Source organism: Sarcophilus harrisii, chromosome 5 (genome assembly GCF_902635505.1).
Source record: "Sarcophilus harrisii chromosome 5, mSarHar1.11, whole genome shotgun sequence".
Taxonomy (NCBI): Eukaryota; Metazoa; Chordata; class Mammalia; order Dasyuromorphia; family Dasyuridae; genus Sarcophilus; species Sarcophilus harrisii.
Genome location: NC_045430.1, coordinates 132,116,647 through 132,143,307, shown reverse-complemented (window position 1 = coordinate 132,143,307; position 26,661 = coordinate 132,116,647). Strand labels below are relative to the sequence as shown.

At 32.9% G+C, this 26,661-nt stretch overlaps 1 protein-coding gene across 8 annotated transcripts in view; it reads left to right on the top strand.

The window, feature by feature from the left end:
• BEND7 (BEN domain containing 7) overlaps window positions 1-26,661 on the top strand; it is a 236,900-nt gene that overhangs the window by 4,217 nt on the left and 206,022 nt on the right. Inside the window, exon 2 of one of the 8 annotated variants that reach the window (XM_023504712.2) lies at window positions 862-937. The exons of the other annotated variants lie outside the window; for them this stretch is intronic. Coding sequence (XP_023360480.1) covers window positions 934-937 — 4 coding nt within the window. The 5' untranslated portion in view covers window positions 862-933. The remainder of the gene's footprint in view (window positions 1-861; window positions 938-26,661) is intronic. 8 annotated transcript variants of the gene reach the window in all.

Below are 26,661 nucleotides of genomic sequence, written 5' to 3'. Positions count from 1 at the left end.
GGGGGCTAACGTGGGATAAGAGAAAGGTACAGTGGGTTGGTTCAGGATTGAGGAAGACCTTAAATGTTACTTTAAGGAGTTTGGACTTTATTTGATAGAAAATGGAGAGTCATTGAAGGTTTTTGAGCAGGAAAGTAATTGAATAGAGTTGTGCATTAGAAAAATTAATTTGATGACAATGTGTAGGATGAATTTGAGTGAAGAAAGAACTGAGGCCAGTTTATAATAGTGCTGAAAGGGCTGTCAGCCATAGAAATGGCTGACAGAGATTGGGAGACAAAATTATAAAAAGAGCTGTAAGACTGGTTAATTGAAGGATGGCAGAAATGAGCAAGTAGGGAAAATGATCAAAGATGACTGCATTTTGAATCTGGGTAACTGAGAAAATTGTTTTACTGTTAAAAGAAATGGGGAAATTAGAAGAACAAATTTATTTTTTTAATGCTTTTTTTATGAACTTGTGAAGTTTAGCTGCTAGTTGTACATGAAATTGAAGGTGGCAAATAAGTAGAAGGAAATGTGTCTTGAACTCAAGGAAGAGATTAAGACTAGAAGTATGGATTTAGGAGTTATCTATCTAGAAGTAATAGTTGAAGCATGAGAGCAAGATTATTTTAAAAGAGGGAAGAGGAGGATCTAGGATAGAGGCAAAGAGGATTTAGAGGATAGAAGGAGAGAAAGGAGGGAAGGGAGCTACAGAAAAGAATTGGAAGGAAAATAGCCAAAGAGGGTTGGTCAAGAATCATTGAAATGAAGAGAAGAACTTTGAGAAGGAGAGGGTGGTCAATAGTATTATATAATTCAGAGAGTTTTTGATCAGAAAGAACAACTGTGCTTTCCTCTTACCATCCTCATTCCTAGCTCTCCTAAAGGACAAGTAGAACAAAAGCAGCATCTTTGACTGTCCTTCAAACAAGTATAGCTGCATGACCGATGGGTAGGTAGGAAAAAAATTTCCATTTTTCATTTATCATTTTTGGTACAAATGTTGTACCTGAAGATCTTAAAATTATTGTATATTGACTTACAGTTAGATATTTGGTGGTTCTTAGTATTTTACATAACAGTTAAGATGTTACATGGTAACCCAAAGCAGTAAGATAGAAAGTAGAGTAGTTGTGGTTCGGCAAAATCTGCTTTAGGCTTTGCTTATTCTAGCTTTCATGTGGATGCAATGAATGCATCCCTAACCCTAAGGAAAAGGGTAATGCAGCACAGCAAAGAAATAACATATGGAAAAGAACAAGCAAAAAAAAAAAATACTAGAAAGTATTACCACTTGAATTAGGGAGAGTGGATGGGTGAATAACAACAAATAGAAGTCTAGGAGGCAAGCTAGGACTGGTGAATAGGACTGCTGGTTAGGCCCAGACTAGATGAGACAAAAATCAGCATGTAATTGAGCATACTTTCCCTCCCTCCAAAAACAATTTATGGTAAAAGAATATAGTTATTGGTTAGATTAAACTCTATTTTGTGTCTTAACACAGAAATATACAAAAGCCTTCTATAAAAGAGTAGAGGAAATAGATCAAATCTATATATGAAGAAGTGAGACAAATTGGAGAAAATAAACTTTTATCAGTTATATCACATAACCCTTTTATCAAATATTCACCCTCATCTTTAATTAGTACTCACACAACTGAAATAGTTCATTCTGTTGAAGGAGGCAGTATTACTATGGGGAACAAAGCTATCAGCATTGGATTGTCTTTCTTAAGAGAACTAATAACCTAAGCTAAAAGTTTCAACCTCAAGGAATTTTAACCAAGTCACAATAAATGAAAATTTGTGACCTACAACCAGAATAATTTTGGATTGTAGTTTTTTCAGCACCCCTAAATTTAAACAGTTGAAATTCTTTTTTAAGTACTGCCTTATTCAGTCCTTTGAAATGAAGGCCTAGCTTTTTAGTGTAAAATCAGCATTTATCATAAAAAAGGGAACATGATGTCCTTGATTTAGTTATTCTCCAAAGAAGTAGGCTTTTTTACTTGTGTACTTAAAAACTAGTAATGACACTGTCAAGTGCCTATTTATTTTGAATATGAAGGACTAGAGGCATATAGATTGAAAAGCACAAAATATTCTAATGTAACCAGTATATAGAATGAAATAAAATGAAAACTCTTGAAGATGACATCACTTATATCCTTTTTTTTTTCAGCCAGAGCCCATGAAGATAAAGGATATGAAAAGAAAGATGAGTTTAGGATGCATAATTGAAGCTATTGTTAAATAAGGCCTTTCCGGTCAAGGGCAAAAGGGTGCTTTTAGTAGTATCAAATTATGCTTTTAGTAATACCAATATGTACCATGTGGTATTTCTCAAAACCTTACTTACTTTGAGGAAAGTAAGATGTGCTTCTCAAAGAATATTTTGATTTTGTGGTAGATCAAGTAATAAAGTAGTAAAGGATGAAGTGATTATAAATTAATATTTCTAAAACATCTATGAATAGTGTTGTTGACAGCAAGTTAATTAAAAATTCATTTACTGATAAGAAAATACATGTTTTCAGTTTATATCAATACTACTCAAATTAAAGATTTAAGAAGAATTTGCTATACAATTTATTGAAGTATGTCTGTGATACTATTTAGTTTGAAATTCAGTGAATATGAAAGGAGTTTTATTACTAAAAGTACTAGAAGGATGGTTATAGCAGTTTTATTCAATATGTAAAACATGGGCTTTCAACTTAATGCCATATGGAAACTCCATTTTGCTAATTTGTAAGATAATATACCTCATATTGATGAGATTGAAATTGAGGGAAAAAACAGATTTGTTAAACACTTTGGAAGACGTTCATCTTCAAATTAAGTATACTTCTGAAAAATTGTATGAGGTATTTCAGTTAGTTTTCTTCCTGAATCAAATAAAACATTATTTGCCAAGTGTTTGGGGTATCTTTTTGTATTCTGAACCATGCAGTAATATTAGTTAAGAATAGCTTTACATAGACTTCCATATTCTAATGTTGCCCATATAATAAATAGTTAAATGATTTGAACATTCATGGAGAAAAGATCTGTGAGAAGAGAGAATAACAGAAGAAATATTAACTATTTCTGACTTCCAGAATCTTATAATCTAGTTGGGACTTCTAGGAACTTTTTTTCCAGTTATATCTGACTATTTGTGACCCCATTTGGAGTTTTCTTGGCAAAAATCATGGAGCGTTTTGCCATTTTCTTCTCCAGCTCATTTTAGAGATGAAAAACTGAGACAGTCAGGATTAAGTCACTTGCCCAGGGACACATAGCTAAATATCTGAGGCCAGATTTGAAATTATGAAGATGATGCCCTCTATGCAGTGCATCATCTAGCTCTCCATATGGTAAGGTATTCTGTGGTTAAATAAGTAGGTTACGTAAATGCCAAAATGAGTAATGTAGGTATTAAGTACTTTGGCAATTCAAAAACGTAAAGCAGAGTGGTCTTATGGACTTAAAGGGAGAGGTGAGATCCAAAACAGACTTTGAAAGATGGAACAGGATGCCCATCAGTTGGGGAATAGCTAAACAAGTTGTGGCATATGATTGTGACAACATTATTCTACTACAAGAAATGATAAGTAGAATGGTTTTGAATGGGACTGATTGGATGAATTATTTCTCAGTATTGTCACATGATCCCTGTTCCCAGAACTTTGGACCTTGGGAGGTCATTTGTTCTCTTGAGGAATGGACTTTGAACATGGAGATGCAGAAGTTATAGGAAGTGACATGACCAGTGGGAAGCACCCAGTATTAGTGATCATTGGTCAAGGATGGTTACATCCTGTTAGTCTATCCAATGAGAAGGCTCGAGTCTTTTGCTTTTAAATTCTGGACAAGCAGGAAGCAGGCCAGGTTCCAGGTGCACATGGTGGGAGTTGGGATGGCTCCTGTGTGTCTGGGTCTCTCTCTGCAGGGATTAAATAAATGCTTTCTCTTTGTACCTGATGATGTCTCTGATTAATTAATTGGATTGGGAAGCGGGTCTTGCACCTAACCCTCCCACACAGTTTGTTTCAAAAAAAACCTAAGACTTACATGAACTGAGGAACAGTGAAGTGAGCAGAACCAGAAGAACAATGAACACACTAACAGCAATATTGAAAGGATGATCAAGACAGTAATTAGGACAGTTTCAAACGACCTATGTTGAAAAATGCTATCCACCTTTAAAGAGAGAGCTGATGAATTTTGGAATGCAAACTGAAACATACTTTATTTTTCCTGGTTTTTTTGGTGTGTGTTTTGTTTTACAACATGGCTAAGAAGGAAATACACTTTATATAATTTCACAAGTATAATCAATATATTAGTTGTCCCTTCAAAGCTTGAGGAAGGGAGAGAACTTGGAACTCAAAATTTTCAGAAAGGAATATTAAAACATTTTTAAAATGTAATTGAGAAATATTTAATGAAATAAATATATTTAAATGTTTTTTTAAAAAGATTGGTCAGATTTGGATAGGCATAGAGAAGTATGAGAGGAGGCAGGAGGAAATGATAAGAAGAGCATGTAGAAGCGCAGGGACATGAACATGAGAAATAAAATTATATAGGGGAGAAACTTGGGTTTGAATTCTGTAATGTTTCCTAATTCTATGCACTATGGAAAAGACATTTGACTCTAGGTCTCAGTTTTCTCATTTGTAAAATGGAGATACAAATCATTTATTCCTACTTCATAGTTCTATTCTAAGTACCAAATGAGATAGGGTGCTTTGTAAGTCTTAAAGAGCAATAGGAATTTTAGGTGTTGTTATTATAATTAGGTGATGTATATTACCTATTAAATACTGAAGAATGCTGAAAACAGTCTGGATATTTTAATGAGCCAACTAATACTGCTTAGAACAATAATGTAAACTTTAAATAGAATACGTTTTTACACAGAATTCTGGTTTAGATGTTTATTATTAGTCCAATACACTAAACAGTATAAAAAGCCTTTAAACTGTACTTAACTGCTCAAACATTTTCAAATATTTTAATTATTTATATCACATTAAAGTCAGATGACAGATTCAAAGAATAATTTTAGAGATAATTAGAAAATCATTTGTTGAGTCAAATTTTAGAGATTTTCCTGAGGAAATGAGGTTTTTGTTTTAATGATCAAGAGAAGCATCAAATGTTGTTTTGCTAACCAGAGTACTTAAAACAAAATAAAGTGATGGTGAGAGGGTGGATTGTGACTTACCTATAGTATTAATATAAAGTTAAGACTCAGTAGCCATACTTTCTCTCTTCATTCTTCTTTCTCTTTTAGCTACCATCTTGTTTCTTTACTCTTCATTTTCTCTGCTTCTTTACTAATCAGTTTCTACTTCATTAAATTAAGTAGTTTCTGTTCCTCCATTACATCTTTTACATGCATTCTTTTCTTTCTCACTCCTCTGATCCTCATTTATTACACTCTTGAAATCTCTTACCTAGATTATAATAATAACCTCTAAACTATTCTTGCTTCATCTAGACTTTCCCTAGCTATTCTTCTTTCATGCCATTGGAAAATTTCAGTTTAATCTTCTTTAAAAAAAGTTTGTTGGTCACAAACTTCCTGGTTCTTCATTGACTCTCCTGTTAAAATGTGGGATAAAGCCCAAACTACTTTTCTTGGCTTTTGAGATTCTGCACATTCCGCCTCCAATCTGTTTCACCAGTGTTATTTTCAACTATTTCCTTGTGAGAACTTTCTTAGTCAAGGGGCTATATACCAGATGAGTACAAATGCAAGCACATCCTTTGAATTCACCTAGCCCTTTCTTACTTCCCTGTCTGTTTTCAAACTATTTGATCCTGTTAATTCAATGAGCATTTATAATGCCTTTTGTATTAGTTCTGGGAATAAAGACAAAAAAGAAACTGTGCCTTCAAGTAGTTTATATTTTATTGTGCAGGCCTGGCAGGGAAGAACAAAGTCAATACAAAATGAATAGTTATTTTGAGTGAGGAGGACACACATCTATATAAAAAGGTAATTTGTTAACAATAAAAAAGGAGTTCTCTTAGACTCCTTTCTGGAAGGGAAAAGATAGCGTAGGGAAGGGGAATGGTCAGGATGAGACTGGAAGATAGAGGTATCAGAGTAGGGGGGACAGTGAAGAAGGATGGGAGTTTTGCTCTGGCAGCTCACTACTTAGAATCGGAGAACTCTGAATGGAATGAGTTGGTAGATTTCTGTGCTTTTCCTAGTAGCAATGGTATTGTTGATTTGATATCTTCTCTTGCCTCTTGCCCCAACCTTTATTTCCTATCCGTTCTTAGGAATGTACATCCAATCTTTAGAACCAACTTAAATCCTACATACTTCATAAAGATCTTAATTATTCTAACTAGAAGTTTTTTTCCCTCCTCTGAATTCATTTCTCATTCATGCAGCACTTGCTCTGGTCTACTTTACGTAGGGGGGAAGAGAGAGAGAGAGAGAAAGAGAGAGAGAGAGAGTGAGTGTGTGAGTGTGAGTGAGTGTGTGTGTGTGTGTGTGTGTGTGTGTATATGTATGTTTTATTTCTCCAACTAGTTTTTAACCTGTTGGAGGACAAGAATTTTAACTTCTGTTTCAATGTATAAACATGCTTTTTTCCCCCTAGTTTATTCTGGGGGCAAAAAAGCCCCCAGCACAGTATACTTGGTACGGGCCCAAATGTCTGTTGAATGAATGAGTATATCTGTTAGTTCTTGAATAATCTAGTTATAAATTCATTCTTATCTTTACATAAATGTAAATTGTGAAGACTTCAGTCAGATAAATTGGATTGTGTTTTATTTAAGATACCTTTCTGATCATATAAATCAGAGTAGAAATTTGTTGACCTGAGATCTGTTCAAAAGTGGAACAGAACAAAAGTTTTTTATCAAGTGTATGTGAATGACTAGTGCTTATTTTAGAGTACTGCTATATATTTTAAAACATAGACTTTATGATAGAGCTCAAGATAATATTTATCTGATTTATAGACTGATTTTGACATTGTCTTACATTCACTTGGCATCTGAAGAACAAGATTTCTAACTTAACTTGAATAAAGAATATAGAAAGTATACAAAATAATATCTAGAGAATTTCATGCTTAAAGTAATATGTGTTTCACATGAGAATATAGATTTCATACAATGAAAAGAATATTATAATCATGTTTAAAATAAAATGAGATAAATTTAAAAATCGAATTATTTAAAACAGTGGGATAGGCATCTCATAGTAAAACCATGGACGTAGGTCTTTTGTGCAGAAAAGTATGGAAAGTATATTAATTGAGGGAAAGATTAACTGATTAGGAGTATGAAAGAAATAGAGACACTAGATAACTAGAATGTATGGTTCAAATTAGATCTAAATTTAGCAGAATGAAGTAGGCCATTTTGAAATACCACCCACTGGTTTTTGACAGGTCTAAACTCCACAAGCAATGACCTGACATGAAAATTTGCTTTGCCTGTTTATATATTTAATTGGATGCTTACAGTTAGCATACAATTATGTATTTTTTCATTCTCTTTTTCTTCATTTCTTCACTTTTGGTGGCAATCATTTTTTTATTAAGAATTGACCCAAATATAATATACTGTTATAATATTTGGCCAGGTTAGTTTTCAATTAGAACATACTTTTTAGTTCAACAAACATTTATTATCTGCTATATTCAGAACACACTGTGTTGTGGGATAGTCTTCAGGTAAGATACAATCCCTGCTCTTTTGGGATGTATAATCTAGGTCAAGGTTATAGCTTCAGTCTTCATGTGAGTCTTAGTTTGGGACAGAAACCCTCTCTTTTTTTTCTTTAGATTACGCATCTACTTCCAGTCAGTTGTCTTTTAAGAATATAAAGAGGGCATCAAGAAAATGAATATAAAAGATTAATGAAAAATTCTTAACCACTGACAAAAGAGATCAAAGGGTATATTTCTATTGATAATTGATTAGTAATTCCTTTGCAAAGTCTCATATATTAATGGCATAACATTTAAAAATTAGAGCTTGAGAATCATAAAGTAGTTAGATCACTTTCTTATTCAGTATTACTAATAATCAATATCTTTATAAATTAGAATCATAAAATTGGTTTCCTTAGATTTACATATCCCTTTGCAAATTTGTGGAAATACACTATAAAGAATTTTAATTCTATGGTTTTACAATATTTTATACTTGAAAATCAGACTTTGCATTTGAAAGGTTAATGTAGAAAACTAATTATACTATCTGGTAACCAAATGTGCGATGAGACATTTGTCTCTGTAATTAACAGCAAGGAACTTTTATAGTTTCATAAAATCAAATGCTACATACAGTGTTCTGTGTGCATTTGTTTGGAAGAAGTGTCCAAACTAGAAATGTTTATGGATGATATAAAGTTGTGCTGAAATGTAATGCAGGTGTCTGTGCATCTTATAGCATTTCTCATTGTTGAAATGGAAGCCAGAAGATTAATAACTTTACTTTGTCATGATAAAATAAGTAATGTGTTCTTGGAACAGTGGTACAGTACATAAGTTACTCAGTAATTCCAAGAATTTATTCTGTTCCAGGAATAATATCCTTAACAATTTATTTTTACAGAAAAGTTGATCTAACATAATAGACCATGAAGTTGCTTGTGTGTTTAATGGAATTATATCTCAAATGTGACTTTATACCTTCACATAAAATGAAAAAATAACAAAGATGCAATGTTAAGGCACAAACTTTAAGTCTAAAAAGTCAAGAGATGCAAAACTTTTGGTAATATTAACTCATACATATTGCTCAGCTATAACGTTTCTGATTACTACTAGGACTTTAATTTTTTTGATTACTAACTAGGACTTTAATGGGTAACTGGCTATGCATTATATGAAAGAAAAGTAAGTGAATACTATTATAAGAATGCATTTTTAGTAGTTTTGCACTTAAATTTTAACCCGATTTTACTTTAATACCAATTTAGCTAGTCTATAGAATCTTCAGCTTGGAGTTCTATTCTTCCCAGAGTTGCTTTATTTTAAACCAAGTATCTAAATTTTCTCATTTGTTAGATTGGAAAAATACTACCTTCCTTTTCCCTTTTTTGAGGATTAATTAGAAAATTATGCTGTAGACTTTTCTCAGGATAGTAGAGTTGTATGAAGGCACATATGGCCATATGGAACAGTCTACATATATTAGGGGAAAGGAAGATTTTCTGTGCAGTCTGTGTAGAAGTATGTTGTCTCCTGTATACTTCACTGTTAGTTCTTTTACTTGTATACAGAATATTTTCCCCCATGCTTTATTTCTTCTCTTTTTTTCTTTAAAGCATATGTTTTTATTGATAGCCTTTGAATGTTGAATGAATGAATGTTGAAGTAATTTCTGGAAAAGACTTCTCCACTTCCCTTCCTATTGAATCTTTCTTTCTTAAAAAGAAATAATCAAAAACAGCAGAAACACAACATCTCACAGTGTGAATAACATTCTGTCCTGTTGTTCCTTGTTCCCCTTTCCCTGTTGTCCTTTGTCCCTCTATACTGCTGAAGGTTTTATTTTCTCTTCTCTGGCTTTTCAGTCACTAAGAGTTTGGATTTCTTTTTGTGATTTTTTGTTTGTTATTGTATATTTTATTCTTTAATTGTGCTTATTTTAGTTTGTGCTGCTTCATACAAACCTTTCCATATTTCTTCAAATTTATCATATTGTCCTTTCTTGCAGCACACTAATGTTCCATTTCATTTATTACTTTTGTTCTGTCATTCTCCAACTGATGAATTCCAGCTGATGGATTCCCACTTTGTTTCCAGTTTTGTGCTACCATAAAGTGCCATCATGCTTCATACCTTCTTGTGCAGTATCACTCTAGTTGCTGTTTTACTCTTAATATTTCTAGATTTACTGAAAATTTATTGAAATCTGCCATCTGTCATCAATTCCTTATTTGCCCTTGTACTCAAAGTCAGTAAAGTTCTTTTAGCTTCTTTGAAGGAAGGCATTATATAAGGAGACAATACTTCTATAGTCATTATCTATTAATGGTTATATTGAAGATAGAATTCTTATAGGTACATACATATTTAATTGCTTATATTTTTATTCAACATTCAATGAAGTGTCTACTGTGTTAGTATTTAATAATGTTCTTTCATATATTACCATTAATATAGATTTTTAAACAAACTTTATTAAAGAAGGAAGAGTTTGCACCTTTTGTTGCTAGTATTATTCTGAAGAAAATTTTCTGCACAGTGAATTTCAGGGAAGTAGCCTATCAAGTTATATTAAATTGTCTATTACTGACATGAAATGATAAAATTTACATCTTATATTAAATGAAAACCTACTAAATACTACAAGAATACTGTAAAGATGGAAGGTATCTTTAATTCACTGCTATCAATAATTTTTCTATGATATCTATTGTCAGTTCTTTGAAGCATTTTTCTACATGTTTCTATGAAATAGGGTAAGTTCTATTTTTTTTTCTGGCCTTTAATTACAAACTTTGTAGGTCTAAAATTATTCATATGGTTTTTACTATAGAAAGAAATTTATATACTTTAGTAGCTTGGAAATATAAATCATGTTCATTTTAATAAAATTGTAAACATGCTTAGAACATTGATAACAGTTCTATATTCCTATTAGGAAAATGGTTACATTGAGCATTTATCTTAGAAAAGATTTATGTTTAATTTAATGCAGTTTAGAGCAATCAAATAATTTTATTTGTGTTATTGTAAAGATGATCATTGGAATAAATTATTTCAGTGCTTTTATAGCATATCTTGATGTAGCTATGGTTAAAATAATACTCATAGATACCACTTAACTACAGGCAATAATAGTTTCCTGAGAACTATACATTTTAATTAATTAGTCTAGAGCTCTGAGGATTCTATGCAGTGTAAATAGAGGCTATATACAAAATTTTGGTGCTCATCAGCCATTTATTTAGAAGGAACTATTCTTTTCAGTAAAGAAGAGCTCTTTGGTGAGAAAAGCTGTGAGAGTATTTGGGGTCCCCTTTCCTTCTCTATATTCATTTCTACCTTTCTATGTTCATGGGCACTATTATTTTTGATAGGAAGAAACAGACTAGGCACCACAACAACTATCTCTTCTTTTTTATTTTCCTACCACAAGGTTTCTCTTCTTCCCAACTTAATCATAGCATAAGGCAATATATGGGGTGTGTGTGTGTGTGTGTATCAGCTTATCTTATATTTTTTTCCTATCCCCTGGAATATCTCAGATTTGTATTCCATATTTGTAAAGTAAATGGAAGAACTATTCTGATATTCTTTAAATCATTTGAGGTAGGACTTTAAATATGAACCTTTGAGCACAAATATTACTTGGTTACATTTGACTGTGCAGCTTTTTTTTTTACATGTGATTTTTTCCGTCACTGTATAACAAGGGCTCTGAACAGCTACTAGTCTTTTTTTTTTTTAATTTTTATTTAATAGCCTTTTATTTACAGGATATATACATGGGTAACTTTACAGCATTAACAATTGCCAAACCTCTTTGAACAGCTACTAGTCTTATTTGCTTCTCAATATCCCACGCTATAAAATGTTTGAGTAAATTCATCGAGTGACTCACTCCAACTCTTCCACTGCCTTTATGTGCCATTTTAAAGTTATTCAAACCCTTTCACTGCTGAGTTGAGTCCTGGAGTCATGTCATTTGTAAACATGACTGTTATACCTGAGGCTAGCTGATTGAGACTGATAACATCTGCACGCTAATCTGGGTTTGAAATAAAGGTGCCAACCCCAGCTTTGTTATTTAGAACATTTCCCTCATATACCACATATCTTTTCCTTTATTTTTATTAGTTAAGTCAAGAAATTCTGGATTTGTGACAAGATCAGTTACTGTGAACTCTTTCCACATCTTACCAAAATTTTCTTTCATCCTCAAAATAGAAAACTCTAGAGCTCAGTACATGAGGTGGACACCCAGTGGCAAACTTAAAACAATGGACTGCAGTTAGATAATATAGCAGGCAAGGATTGAGAATACTTGTATTAAAGAGAAGTAGAATTTTGGGGAGTTCATTTTCCCCTCCAACCCAGTTGTATCTTCATCTTTTAGTTATTTAATTCTATTTAAAATACACTAAATATCTTCTGTGTGCAGAAAGCTATACTAAATTTTAAGGAAGCTACATATTGTGAGATGTGGTCCCTTCTGTCATGATAGATTGGTAGATAGGAACATAAGAAGACTACTAATGATCCTGAAATAAGTGGCATCTGTCTGAAATTTTAAGCCTTACCTAATAATCTTATATATATTATCTCATTTGATCCTCATAACAAGTCTATAAGGGAGTAGAACTATGGACATTAGAATTATTTTGGAAGGAAACTGAGGCTTAGATTAAATAACTGCTCATAGTCATAAGAGCTAGTCAGTGTTAGAAAAGGTATTTTAAGTACCATGCTTTTTCTATGACACCAAACAGTCTTACTATAATTGTAATGGATCTGTAATTTCATTGTAGTGAACATTCTCCAACAATATAAGTGGTTAACTATCCATGGTATAATTATCATCCTGTGCAACTTTTTTCCATGTCTTCATATAATTCTACTTAGGGGTCCATGTAATGTGCTGAGGGCCTTCTTATAAAGTTCATTTAATGTTTTGTTATCAACTTATGCAAAGAATTACATAATGTACAAAAAGAATGCTATGAGATTTAATGGGAGAAAGGCCATTATTGATTGGATAGATTAGAAAAGGCATCAAAGAGGTAGTTTCAATCAAATGATATTTAAAAGGATAAACACATTTAATAAAGAGTGAAGTAGTGTTGAAGTATTCTGGGCTTGGGGAACATTGTGAACAAAAGCATGGAAGTGGGAAATCGTAATGTCTGAGCAAGGGTAATTGAATAATTCAGTTTGTAGTATGACTAGAATTTTGCACATATGTAACAAAAACTGAAGAGATTAAATATTTGGTTTTAAATCAAGATTTCTGAATGATCTTTAGATTGCAGGAAACCTCAATGATATTGTGGGTTTAGTTCCTTACCATCACAGTAAAGTAAACATTACAATAAATTGAGTCACACTAATTTTTGGGTTTCCTAGTACATATAAAAATTATGCTTATACTACATTGTAGTTTATCAAGTGTACATGCATTTTAGAATAAAATAATAATGTATATGCCTTAATTAAAAAATATTGCTAAAAATACTAGCCATTATTTGAGCCTTCAGCAAGTCATAAAAAACAATAATTTAAAAGTTTGAAATATTGTGGAAATTACCAAAGTATGATACACAGATGAGAGTTCATGCTGTTGAAACAATGGCACCAAAAGATTTGCTTGACTGTGTTGCCATAAATGTTCAGTTTGTCAAAACAAAACAAAACTTCACTATCTGTGAAGTGTAGTAAAGCAAAGCACAGTAAAACAAGGCATACCTATTCTTGAGGAACTTTTTATATAGCCAGAAAGTTAGGATACAGTCAGATTGTAGAAGGCCTTGAATGTTAGCATATGTTGAATTTTACTTAGAAAGCATTGGAAAACAGGTGAAGGATTTTAAGTAAAATAATAATATGATTACGCTTTTGCATTAGAGAGATTAACCTGGTAGTTTTATTAAGGATTGATAGGAGAGTGTTATGGGCCAGAACTTGAAACAAGGTATCAAGTAAGTGGAATTGAGGAGACAGTGGTTAAATTTAGTTTAGCATTGATTTAATCCTACAACAAATAATGGTTTCATAGCGATATAATGATTGGTGTATACTCAGTGTGGAACATATAAGGAGGAGCTGTCAGGGCCAAAGAGGACAAGCCCATTAGAAGCTCTCGGAGGAGGCAGATTCATTCCATCTTCCACATTTGTGCTGGCTGGAGGCTGAAGCTGGCAGAGGCAAAGGACTAGCAGCAGGAGCTCTCGGAGCCAAGGAGAGAGATAGGTCTCTAAGAAAGCTAACCAGGCCCAAGGAAGGAGACAAGACTTTGAAGGAGACAATAAGGGATTTGGACTTTAACTCTTGGCTGCATTTGGGGTGATTACACTGAACTGAAACTAAGGCTGCCTCCAGAAGCCCCCCAAGAAACCTGCTCCCAGAGAACAATAGATTTTAGAGAAGAATATTACAGGAGAGGAGGGAGAGAGAAATGTAATAGACAGGTTGAGAGTATACCTCATCATACTAATGGGTGGGGAGGGCCATACAAGGTTGGTGGCATTGGAAGTAATCAGGGAGGGAACAGATATAAATAACATTGTAGATGTAAAATCAGTTAAACTTAGTGATTTATTTAATATGACATGAGGGAGAGGGAAATATAAAATATTATGTACAAGAGTTTCATATATAAAAAATTAAATGAATGAAAATTGGTTTTACTAGTAGAAATTGAAGGGTTTTTGAAAAATCTTTAAATCATCTATTTTGAGTAAGAAAAGATGATAGGTCTTTTTGTATACAAAACATTTTTGGTATATTATCAGAAAGAAAGGAAGAACAATAAAGTGAATTTTATCTTCCCTAGAATGATGTAAAAAGTAATCAGGAATCATTATTTTGAAGATGATAGTGATAAAAGTTTTCTAAAAGTTTCAAATGAAAATGGCCTGTAAAAGACATAAACATAACTACATATGGTATTATTGGCACATGATTTCTGCAATGACTATATATTATTCCCTATGCCAAATTTAATAAAACACAGTATGTTACCACCATCACCACACACACACACAAATAAACTATTAGCAACAATCATTATATTAAAGAAATATGGGCAACAAAGTTATTTTTTTTCTTCTTCCAATTATAATTAAGCCTCCTTAATACATCCTCAGTTTTGTTGTGAATGAGTTCTTTTACATCTGTCCTCTTAAAACATCCTTTGCATCTCTGCCAGTTATCTGAAACTTGGTCTTCCCTTGATCATTCTATATGCCTCAGATTGTGTGCAGTGGAAACTTTACTTATTCTTACTTGCCTAATCTGATGCATATAAGAGCTGTAATAATCCTTATTAACTCCCTGTAGATTCTATATTATTGACTATCATTACTCCCAATAGCTTCTTTTAAAAAAAATATGAAATTGATAAATATCAAACAAAAACATTTCTTTATCCAAAGAACAGAAGAAGAAGAAGATTGGATATAACAATCTCATAGGACATTTTTTCCACTTTAAATATAGTCTAAATTTAACATGATTCTAACATTGCTCTGCTTGCTACTGTGCCCTTTTTTCTGTTCTTTTATGTGTGTATGTCTTCTCTCATAGTAGTAGTATTGATGGATCAAATGGTATACAGAATTTTGTAACTATGGAGATATAGTTCCAAATTGCTTTCAACATTGGTTGAAATAATTCATAGCTCCATCATTCATATGTTAATGAGTCTATCCTTTACCACCTTCTAACAGTTGTCATTTTTGTCTCTTTGGTCATCTTTGCCAATCAGATGGATATGAAACAGAAACTTCATTTTAATTTCATTTTTTCTTTTTTTAAAATAGTGATTCATAGTATTTTTCCTATTGCTTTTAGTATTCATTTCTTCTTTTGAGAACTGGCAGATTCTTTTTTTTTTTTTTTTTAATTGTAACTTTTTATTGACAGAACCCCTGCCTGGTAATTTTTTTTTACAATGTTATCCCTTGCATTCACTTCTGTTCCGACTTTTCCCCTCCCTCCCTTCACCCCCACCCCCAGATGGCAATCAGTCCTATACATGTTAAATATGTCACACTATATCCTAGATATAATATATGTGTGCAGAACCAAACAGTTTTCTTGTTGCACAGGAAGAATTGGATTCAGAGGGTAAAAAATAAGCTGGGAAGAAAAACAAAAATGCAAGCAGTTTACATTCATTTCCCAGTGTTCTTTCTTTGGGTGTAGCTGCTTCTGTCCACCCTTGATCAATTGAAACTGAGTTAGATCTCTTTGTCAAAGAAATCCACTTCCATCAGAATACATCTTCATATAGTAGTGTTGTTGAGGTATATAATGATCTCCTGGTTCTGCTCATTTCCTTAGCATTAGTTCATGTAAGTCTCTACAAGCCTCTCTGTATTCTTCCTGCTGGTCATTTCTTACAGAACAATATTCCATAACATTCATATGCCACAATTTACCCATCCATTCTCCAATTGATGGGCATCCATTCATTTTCCAGTTTCTAGCCACTACAAACAGGGCTGCCACAAACATTTTGGCACATGTGGGTCCCTTTCCTTCTTTAATATCTCTTTGGGATATAACCCCAGTAGAAACACTGCTGGATCAAATATGCACAGTTTGATAACTTTTTGGGCATAGCTCCAAATTGCTCTCCAGAATGGCTGGATGTATTCACAATTCCACCAACAATGTATCAGTGTCCCTATTTTCCAACATTCCTCATTACCTTTCCCTGTCATTCTAGCCAATCTAATAGGTGTGGAGTGGTATCTCAGAGTTGTCTTAATTTGCATTTCTCTGATTAATAATGATTTGGAGCATATTTTCATATGGTTAGAAATAGGTTCAATTTCTTTTTCTGAGAATTGTCTGGAGAACTGGCAAATTCTTTGAACATTTTTATCTTTTGGAAGATGATTCTTGATCTAGTTCTGTCACTTTTCTTTGTATTTTAGATATCAGCCCTCATCAGAGAAATTTTCTTTTTTTCTTTTTTTTATTAAAAATTTTTATTTTTAAAACATATGCATGGATAATTTTTCAACATTGACCCCTGCAAAACTTTATGTTATTTTCTTCCCCTTTCCCCCACTCCCTCCCTTAGATGGCATGTAATCCAATATATATTAAACATGTGCAGTTCTTCTATACATATTTCTACAATTATTGTGCTGCACACACACACACACACACCACACACACAAAAAACAGATCAAAAAGGGGAAAAGTGAGAAAGAAAACAAAATGCAAACAACAAAAAGAGTGAGAACATTATATTGTGATCCACACTCAGTTCCCACAGTCTTCTCTTTGGGTGTAGGTGGCTCTCTTTATCACAAGAACATTGGAACTAGCATCAATCTCCTTATTGAAAAGAGCCACAACCATCAGAATTGATCTTCATATAATCTTGTTGCTCTCATGTCCAATGATGATCTGGTTCTGCACATTTCACTTAGCATCAGTTCATGTAAATCTCTCCAGGTTTCTCTGAAATCATATTAATGATCATTTCTTTTATAAAACAATAATATTCCAAAACATACCATAACTTATTCAGCCATTCTCCAACTGATGGGCATCCACTCAGTTTCCAGTTTCTTGTCACTACAAAAAGGGCTGCCACAAACATTTCTGTACACTAATTTCCCAGTGTTCTTTCTTGGGGTGTAGCTGCTTCTGTCCATCCTTGATGAATTGAAACTGAGCTATATCTTCTCTTTGTCAAAGAAATCCACTTCCATCAGAAGACATCATCATACAGTATCGTTGTTGAGGTATATAATTATCTCCTGGTTCCCTTTATGATCTCTTTCTGATCCAAGCCCAGTAGAAACATTGCTGGATCAAAATGTATGTACAGTTTGATAGTCCTTTGGACATAGTTCCATATTGCTCTCCAGGATGGTTGGATCAGTTCACAACTCCACCAACAAAGTATTACTGTCCCAGTTTTCTCACATCCCCTATAATACTTGTCATTATCTTTTCCTGTCATGTTAGCCAATCTAAGAGGTGTGTAGTGTTACCTCAGAGTTGTCTCAATTTGCATTTTTATCAGAGACAAAGATTGTTTCCTAGTTAACAGTTTTCTTCTAATTCAAACTACATGACATTTTTTGCAAAAATTTTTCAGTTTTTTTGTAACCAGAATTGTCCATTTTATTATCTTTTAATCCCTTGTTTAGTCAAGAACTTTTCTCTGTCTATAGATGTGAAAGTCTTCTTCTTTGTTCCTCTAATTTTTAAATAATATGATCTTGTGTGTTTGTGTGTAGGTCATTTATAGATTTGAATGTTATTGTGGTTTATGGTATGAAATATTGGTCTAAGTCTAAGTTCTCCCAGATTTATCCTTGCAGGTGAAGTACTTGTGTTTGTTGAACATTAGTTTTATCTTTGTTGTATGCTTACTCAAGTCCACTAATTACATAATTTTGCTTCTCTTCTTATACAATCTATCCTTCTCATTTTTATTTGCTATTATCAGTAACATTTCCAAATCCTTCTGAATTTTTCACACCCCCTTTTCTCAAACAGCAAGTATTTGAGTCTATTATGTTCCCGACACTGTGCATGGTAGGGGGACACAAATGAAATGGTCCCTATCTTCAAGGAACTTGTCTTCTATCAGAGGAGACAATGTGCAAATCTGTATTAGTATATTCAGAATAATACAAGATAATTTTTTGGACACAGTACTAGCATTTGGCATTAATAGGAAAAGTTTCATATAGATGACATTTGAGTTGAACTTTGAAGGAAACTAGTGATTCTAGATATGCAGGTGAGAAGCACATGCATTCCAGGTCTGGGAAACAATATGGATACACAGGGAAGAGATAGGGGGGCTTAAGGAAGCTTTAGTTGGATCATAGTCGATATGAAGGGACCTACTGTATGATAAGCCTTGAAAAGTGGATTGAAACTTACTTTATCAACTTGTCTTGTCTTCATTGCTTTCCTACCTAACCTGAAAGTTATGGTCTGCCATTTTAAATGTGTTATCCTATGTATGCTAGGAAGCAGTGAGATGATGCAATGGATAGAATGCTGGATTTGGAATCCTGAATTTTGGAAGACCTGAATTCAAACTCAGCTTACTATGCATGTGATTCTGGGGAAGTCTGCAGTCAGGAAGACCTGAATTTATATCTGTCCTTAGACACTATTCATGTGACCCCGGGCAAATCACCTAATGTTTGTCTGCCTTGGTTTCCTCAGCTGTTAAATGTGGATGATGATAATAGCACCCACCTCTCAGAGTTGTAAGGATCTAATGAGATAATATTTGAAAAGGACTTAGTTGCCTAATACATAGCAGTTAATTAATGAATGCTTCTTTTCTTCCTTGCTTTTTGCCTATCTGCAGCAAGATAGGCATTTTATGGTCTCTTTAATCAGTTCCTCATATTACTATCTGAAGAAGTTAGTCCATACCTACTCTTCTGAACCTCTAAGCACTTTCCTCTCCCTAATTCTTTATCTCAGTTGAATACCTTACTGAGAAAATTGGGGCCATTTGATGTGAGGTCCTTCATGCCTTTCTCTTCAGCTTCCTCATCTCTTCACATGTCCCTCCACTCTTTTTATCTTTCATACATTTACATATATATATATATATATACACACGCATATAATTTTCTCCAATTACATGTAAATATAACTTTTAACATTTACATTTATAAAATTTTGACTTTCAAATTCTTTCCCTTCCTCCCTTATACAGTCATGAAAACCACGTTTTCTATTAGCTATGTTGCCAAAAAAACACATTAAAAAACTCTACAAAAAATAAAATAATGAAGAAGTATGTTTAAGTCAACATTCAGACTCTGATAATTTCTTTCTCTATAGATGTAGCATTTTTCATCTTAAATCCTTTGGAATTGTCTTGGATCATTGTATTGATGAGAATAGCTAAATCATTCACAGTTGTTGATGATACAACATTGCTATTATTGTATACAGTGTTCTCCTGGTTCTACTCATTTCACTTTAATGAGAAACAATAAACAGTTAAGTTCCCATAGTGGAGGAAAACTGGAAGTAGTCCAGAGGAGGTGAGCAGGGGCGCTCCTGAAGCCAGTTGAAACTAGGTAAAATGGGACAAAAGTAGTTGTGTAGTTTAAAAAAAAAAAAAAAAGCTGAAAGTAGGACAAAAATCAGCTTAGCTAGCATATGTATGCTTATTGTTTCATAAATATTAACAACTCCTCTCCAGGAGGAGCTAAGGCTCATTTTAATGGTCATACAATGAATGTAGTGGGAACATATTAAGGAGTGCATGTTGTAGGGCAATCAGGAAAAAATGGGGGAGGGACTTTGTAGTTGGAGAAGGGATAAAAGGCTATGTTCTTGCTTTTGTAATGTGAGAGCTCATTTTGGGTTTCATACCTGTTTCCTGCAGAAACATATTAAAAGTTTAAACTGCTTCACTCATCCTGAGTTTGTTCATCTACTGTGTCCTTATTTAGGATTCAGAATTTTGTTTCCAATATTTTGCTTCAGTTTAAGTATTTCCAGGTTTTTCTGAGAATGTTCCTGCTCATCATTCCTCCAATTAATGGTCATCCTCTCAGTTTCTGATTGTTTGCTATCAAAAAAGAGCTGCTATAAATATTTTTGTACATATAAATTATAGTACTTTAAAAAATCTTTTTGGGATATAGACATAATAGTAGTATTGCTTGGTTAGAGAATATGCATGGTTTTATAGCCTTTTGGGCATAATTCCAAATTTTAACTAAACTAAAGAGTTGTCAACCCTTGCTGCCTCCACTTCCAGTCTTCTCTCCTTGCATCATAATCCTTTATAGTTTTATTTTTTTTTACCTTAATCTGTTTTTCTAGCCTTGTTGTATATTTTCCTACATTTTGTGATCTAACCAAAATGTTCTTTTCTCTGTTGCGTCTATACCACACACTATTTTCATTTACATACTCTTGCATTTTTACCTCAAATTATCATCTTTTTCCCTCATGTTTTTTCCAGCCAAAGTCTTTTTTTTTTTTTTTTATTTAATAGCCTTTAATTTACAGGATATATACATGGGTAACTTTACAGCATTAACAATTGCCAAACCTCTTGTTCCAATTTTTCACCTCTTACCCCCACCCTCCCTAGATGGCAGGATGACCAGTAGATGTTAAATGTATTAAAATATAACTTAGATACACAATAAGTATACATGACCAAAACATTATTTTGCTGTACAAAAAGAATCAGACTCTGAATTATTGTACAATTAGCTTGTGAAGGAAATCAAAGATGCAGGTGTGCATAAATATAGGGACTGGGAATTCAATGTAATGGTTTTAGTCATCTCCCAGAGTTCTTTTTCTGGGTATAGTTAGTTCAGTTCATTACTGCTCCATTAGAAATGATTTGGTTGATCTTGTTGCTGAGGATGGCCTGATCCATCAGGACTAGTCATCATCTAGTATTGTTGTTGAAGTATATAATGATCTCCTGGTCCTGCTCATTTCACTCAGCATCAGTTCGTGCAAGTCTCTCCAGGCCTTTCTGAAATCATCCTGTTGGTCGTTTCTTACAGAACAGTAATATTCCATAATTTTCATATACCACAATTTATTCAGCCATTCTCCAACTGATGGACATCCATTCAGTTTCCAGTTTCTAGCCACTACAAAAGGGCTGCCACAAACATTCGTGCACATACAGGTCCCTTTCCTTCTTTATAATCTCTTTGGGATATAATCCCAGTAGTAACACTGCTGGATCAAAGGGTATGCACAGTTTGATAACTTTTTGAGCATAGTTCCAAACTACTCTCCAAAATGGTTGGATTCGTTCACAACTCCACCAACAATGAATCAATGTCCCAGTTTTCCCACATCCCCTCCAACAATCATCATTATTTTTTCCTGTCATCTTAGCCAATCTGACAGGTGTGTAGTCAGCCAAAGTCTTAAAATAGTAACATATGCTTTCTTTTAAAACTTTTATTTATCATTTACTTGCTCTGTGGTTATTTTCTTGAACACTAATGAAACTGCTTGCTCGGAAATCATTAGTGATAACATAATTGACAAGTTCTTTGAGCATCAGTCCTCATTTTGTTGATTACATTGCATTTGATAGTATTGACTGTAGCTCTCCTATTTTCATTCCTGTAATCATAATAGCCATTATGTAATTTTTTGGTACAAACCTATTTTCTGTTGGTACCAAGGGAAACAGTTAAAACCTACTTGAAGCCTACTTTAAATTAATTCATAACATTAAACTTCACAAAAATCTGTAGATACCTCTTCATCTTTCTTTCTTCTCTTGATCCTTTAAAAATTATCTTCTTATAACAAGATTGTGTGGTGATGAACTGTGATGGACTTGGATCTTTTCAACTATGAGGTGATTCCAGCAGTTCCAATAGATTTAAAATGGAAAGTATCTTCTGCATCCAGAGAGACTTATGAAGACAGAATGTGAATCAAAGCATAATATTTTCACCACATTTTGATGGTTTTTTGTTTGATTTCCTCCCCTTTCTTTTGTTTTTCCTCTCTTTTGTCTGATTTTTCTTGTGCAACATGATGTATTTAGAAGAATTGCACATCTTTAACATATATTGGATTGCTTGCTGTCTTGGGGAGGGGGAAAGAGGGAGAAACATTTGGAACACAAGGTTTTGCAAAGGTGAATGTTAAAAACTATCTTTGCGTGTACTTGGGGAAAATACTATTAAAAAATAAAAATTACCTTCTTGTTAATCTTTAAATAATAAATTTTGTTGGGGACCCCCCCCTTTTTTTGGCATCACTAACAAGTCCCATTGGTTATAAATAATGTTTAGTAAAGCAAGTGAACAGATTGAGCAAGTTGGAAATTGCATATTATGGCTTATACTTATTTGCTACTATTCTGCCTGCAAGTAAGAAGGATGCTTTACGATTGTATTTTCTTAAATCATGATTGATCACGTCATTGATCAGAGTTCTGAAAGTCTTTGTGTTGTTTTTGTTTATACAATTTGCTCAGTGTGTTAACTGTTTTCATAAGTCTGCTTTTTTGGGAATCTTTGGTCATTTATTACCATTTGGTCATTTCTCTGAATTTTTCATAGTCATAATTTCTTATATACAGTAATTACTGTTACGTTAATTTTCCATAATTCAATCATTTCTCTCTTGATGGACACCCAATGTTTCTTTCTAGGTCTTTGCTACTACAATAAATTATTTCTTAAATTCAATTTTATAGTATTTTCAAGTTTTATTTTTATTCCTTCTTCCTCTCTTTCTTACTTATTGTGAGAACAAGAAAAACAAAATTTTACAAATATGGATAGTCATGCAAAACATATTCCCACATTAGCCACATCTCTCCACTCCCCTTCCTTCCTCTAAAAAAGAAAGAAAGAAAAAAATTTTTTTTTTCTTCACTCTGAGCCTCTTAGTTTCATATCTGAAGGTAGATAGAATATTTCATTATGAGCCCTTTGGAATTGTGGTTGGTTGTTGCACATTGTAAATTGTAAATTTTGCTTTAAATATTTGTGTGTGTGTGCGTGCACCGCATGCACGCACAATACATCACTCTTTCTCTGATGTTGGGATATTTGCCTAATAGGGCTATCATTGGGTCAAGAGGCATGTACAGTTTTAATATTTTAATATAATTACAAATTATTTTCTAGAATGGATTGAATAATAATTTAGAGTTTCAATGACAGTGCATTAAGAAAGAAAGAAGGAAACAAGCATTTATTAAGTGTCTCCTATGTGCCAGGTCCTGTACTAAGTCCTTTACAAATATTATCTCTTTTGATCCTAACAACAGTCTGGGAGGTAGATGCTATTATCATCTTCATTTTAAATTGAAATAAGTAAGGCAAGCAGCAATTGCTGTAGAAAGAAGAGGTTTATCAAACACTGGATTAGTATATGTAATTGCTTCTGTTTATTGTTTATGTCTGCTCTTCTATTTTAAAACAATGTCAGATGTTTCTGATGGTTACTTCTAGCAATCACTGTTAATGATAGACCCCTTTAGCTTCATTTTTATTTGTAATTTTCCCTGAGATTATTGTGGTTTTTTTGTTACACTAGATGAGTTTTGTTAATATTTTGTCTAATATTAAATGTAACCCTTAGGTGTGACATGAAATCTGGAAATTAATTAACTAGTTTCATTTCCATAATATTGCTGTAGTCCAAATAAAAGTACTGAATATATCCAGTTATTTAAATCTTCCTTTATATTATCACCTTCATCTTCACCAATATCATCATAGCTACCACTTAATATTTTAAATATCATTTGTGAAGTAGTTTATAGAAATTATCTCATTCCATCTTCACAGAAATTATTATTGGTGTTATTATTTTCTCTCAAGTTGGCGTTATTCCCGTTTTATAGATAAAGATACTGAAGCCCAAGATCATGTAGTTAATAAGTATCTGAAGGAAGATATGAATTAGATTTTTCTGACTCTAAGCTCAGTATTTTGCAACTCTTAGAAGTTATAGAGAATATTTTACAATTGTATTCATCTATGTCCTGAGTTTGTTTAAGTCCAAGATATTTTACATATGTAGCTATTTTGAGTGGGATTTCTTTTTCTATCTTCTCTTGCAAAGCTTTGTTATATGTGTACAAAAATACTGTTATTTTAATGCAGCTCTGCTGAAACAACAAATTCTTTTGATTTTTTTGTTCTTGCACTTTATACTCATTTTGACTGGGACTTTCTGTTATTTTTGTTTGTTTTGTTCTTGCTTTATGCTTTTAAAAAACCCAATGATTCCTATGCATTTATGTTATATATTGCTATTTTACTAAAGATAATAAGTATGTCACTTTCCTCAAATTTCTGAGGTTTTCTAAGTAAATCATCATCTCATCAACAGATAGAAATAATTTCATGCCTTTTTAAACTGTGTTGTTGGCTTTCATTTCTTTCTCTTTTCTTACAGTTCTCACAGACAATTCTAAAACTATATCAAATAACAGTGAGAAAAAAAATTAATCCTTGCTTTACTCTTTTATTTAGTGGGAAAGCTTCTGGTGTTTCCCCATTGTGAATAATATTGTTGGTTGGAATCTTTCATACCAGCAAGTTTGCTGTGAGTTCCTCTGAACCAGTTTCTTTTCTTTTCTTTTTAAATATAAATTAAATAAATTTTAAATTTATTTTTTTGAATTTAACATGTCAAATAAAATAGCCATTTTCATATAAAGACCATTAAAAAGAGAAACTGCAAACTATTATCATGTAAAGCTTGCTTTTCATTTTTTTGAATTTAACATGTCAAATAAAATAGCCATTTTCACATATAAAGACCATTAAAAAGAGAAACTGCAAACTATTATCATGTAAAGCTTGTTTTTCTTTTAAGATACCTAATAAGGTCTGCCTGTAGCTTCAGAGCTATCTTATTTGTTTTTGTTTCTTTCTGGTCTGATCTCTGTATTTTTAAGAAAGATGTTTCAGACTTACTCCCCTCCCCCCTTTTTTGGCTGTTCTGTCCTTATTCTCCCTTCTACTGAACTTTTCTTTGGAAAAAAAAATATAATTTTTTAACACATATGATAGTCAAGCAAAACAAATTTACACATTTTCTCTGAATGAAAATGTATGACTTATTTTACATCTCTTTGAGTCTATCACTTCTGTCAAAAAATAAGCAACATGTTTCAGTCAGTCCTCTATAATTGTAGTTTGTCATTGAATGATCAGAATTCCTAAGAGTTGTAGAATTTTCTTTATAATCTTGTCATTATATAAATTGTTCTACACTTCTGATTTTATTCTGTAACAAAGAACTTTGCAGATTTCCCAGAAACCATTTCTTCTACCCTCTATTTGAGACTATAATATTATATTACATTCATGTATCATATAATTTGCTGAGCCATTTACCAATAGATGAATGCTGCTCTTAGTTTCCAGTTTTTTTTTTTTGTTTTTTTTTTTGGTGCTACATTAAGAACTGCCATAAGTAATTGTATGTAAATGAGTCCTTTCTTTGATCTTTTTGGCTTACTGGTGGTATATATAGAGCTAGTTTTGGTACAGGGACTTGGGTCAAATGTCTTTCAGTATGTTATTGATTTAGAGCTGGAAAAGACCCTGGCAATCATTGAACCTAATCCACTCATTTTTCAGTGAGAAAATTGAGTCCCAGAAAGGTGGTAATTTGCCCAAGGTCAAACAGTTTGTAAGTAACAGAGCTAAGATTCATTCCAGATCCAGTGCTTTGCACTGTACAGTGCAGGAACCTCATAGAGCCAATCAGTGAATATGGTTTCTCTATACAATGTTGAAGATTAAGCTTCACTGTAATAGGGAAAATAATTAAGGCATACTGCTTGTCTGTTGCCTAATTTGATATAATTAACACTCTGAACTCAAGAGATTTATATCTTATACTAACTTTGACCATCTATCTCCTTGCATCTTCTTTGGTTTTTTTATACTGCACTATTCTGATTCTCCATTTTAGAGTATCATTGGATTATATATTTAGAGCCCAAAGGATGAGGAGAAGCTCATTAATCCAACCCCCTTATTTTATAAATGAGCAATTATTTTTCTTTGTATATTTAGAATTTTAATATTAACCTACCAAAAATTTCTGTCAACTTTTAAATTATTTTAATAGAAACAGGAAAATACACACACTTGGAAGGCTATCCCCAGCATAAAATTAAATTTACTACCATAACAAATCCAAATTAATTTATAGATTTAATGTCATAAAAGTAGCTTAGCTTTGAGCATGTGACAGGGAGCTCAAAAATCTTTAATTTACTCTCTACTACCAGAAGAGTAAAGTATACACTTCTTAGTATGACAATAAAATCACTCTTTTTATTGACCTCAGTATACCTGGGCAACTAGATATGAAAAATGAGATGTCTGAGCTGAGCTTTTTAAATGAAGATTTTGAAGTTCAGAGCTCCACCTTCCTCTCAGAGTGGCAGAGGGTAGTGATGAAAAGAGAAGATGGTTAGCCTTGACAAATGCTACCGAAAGGTCATCAT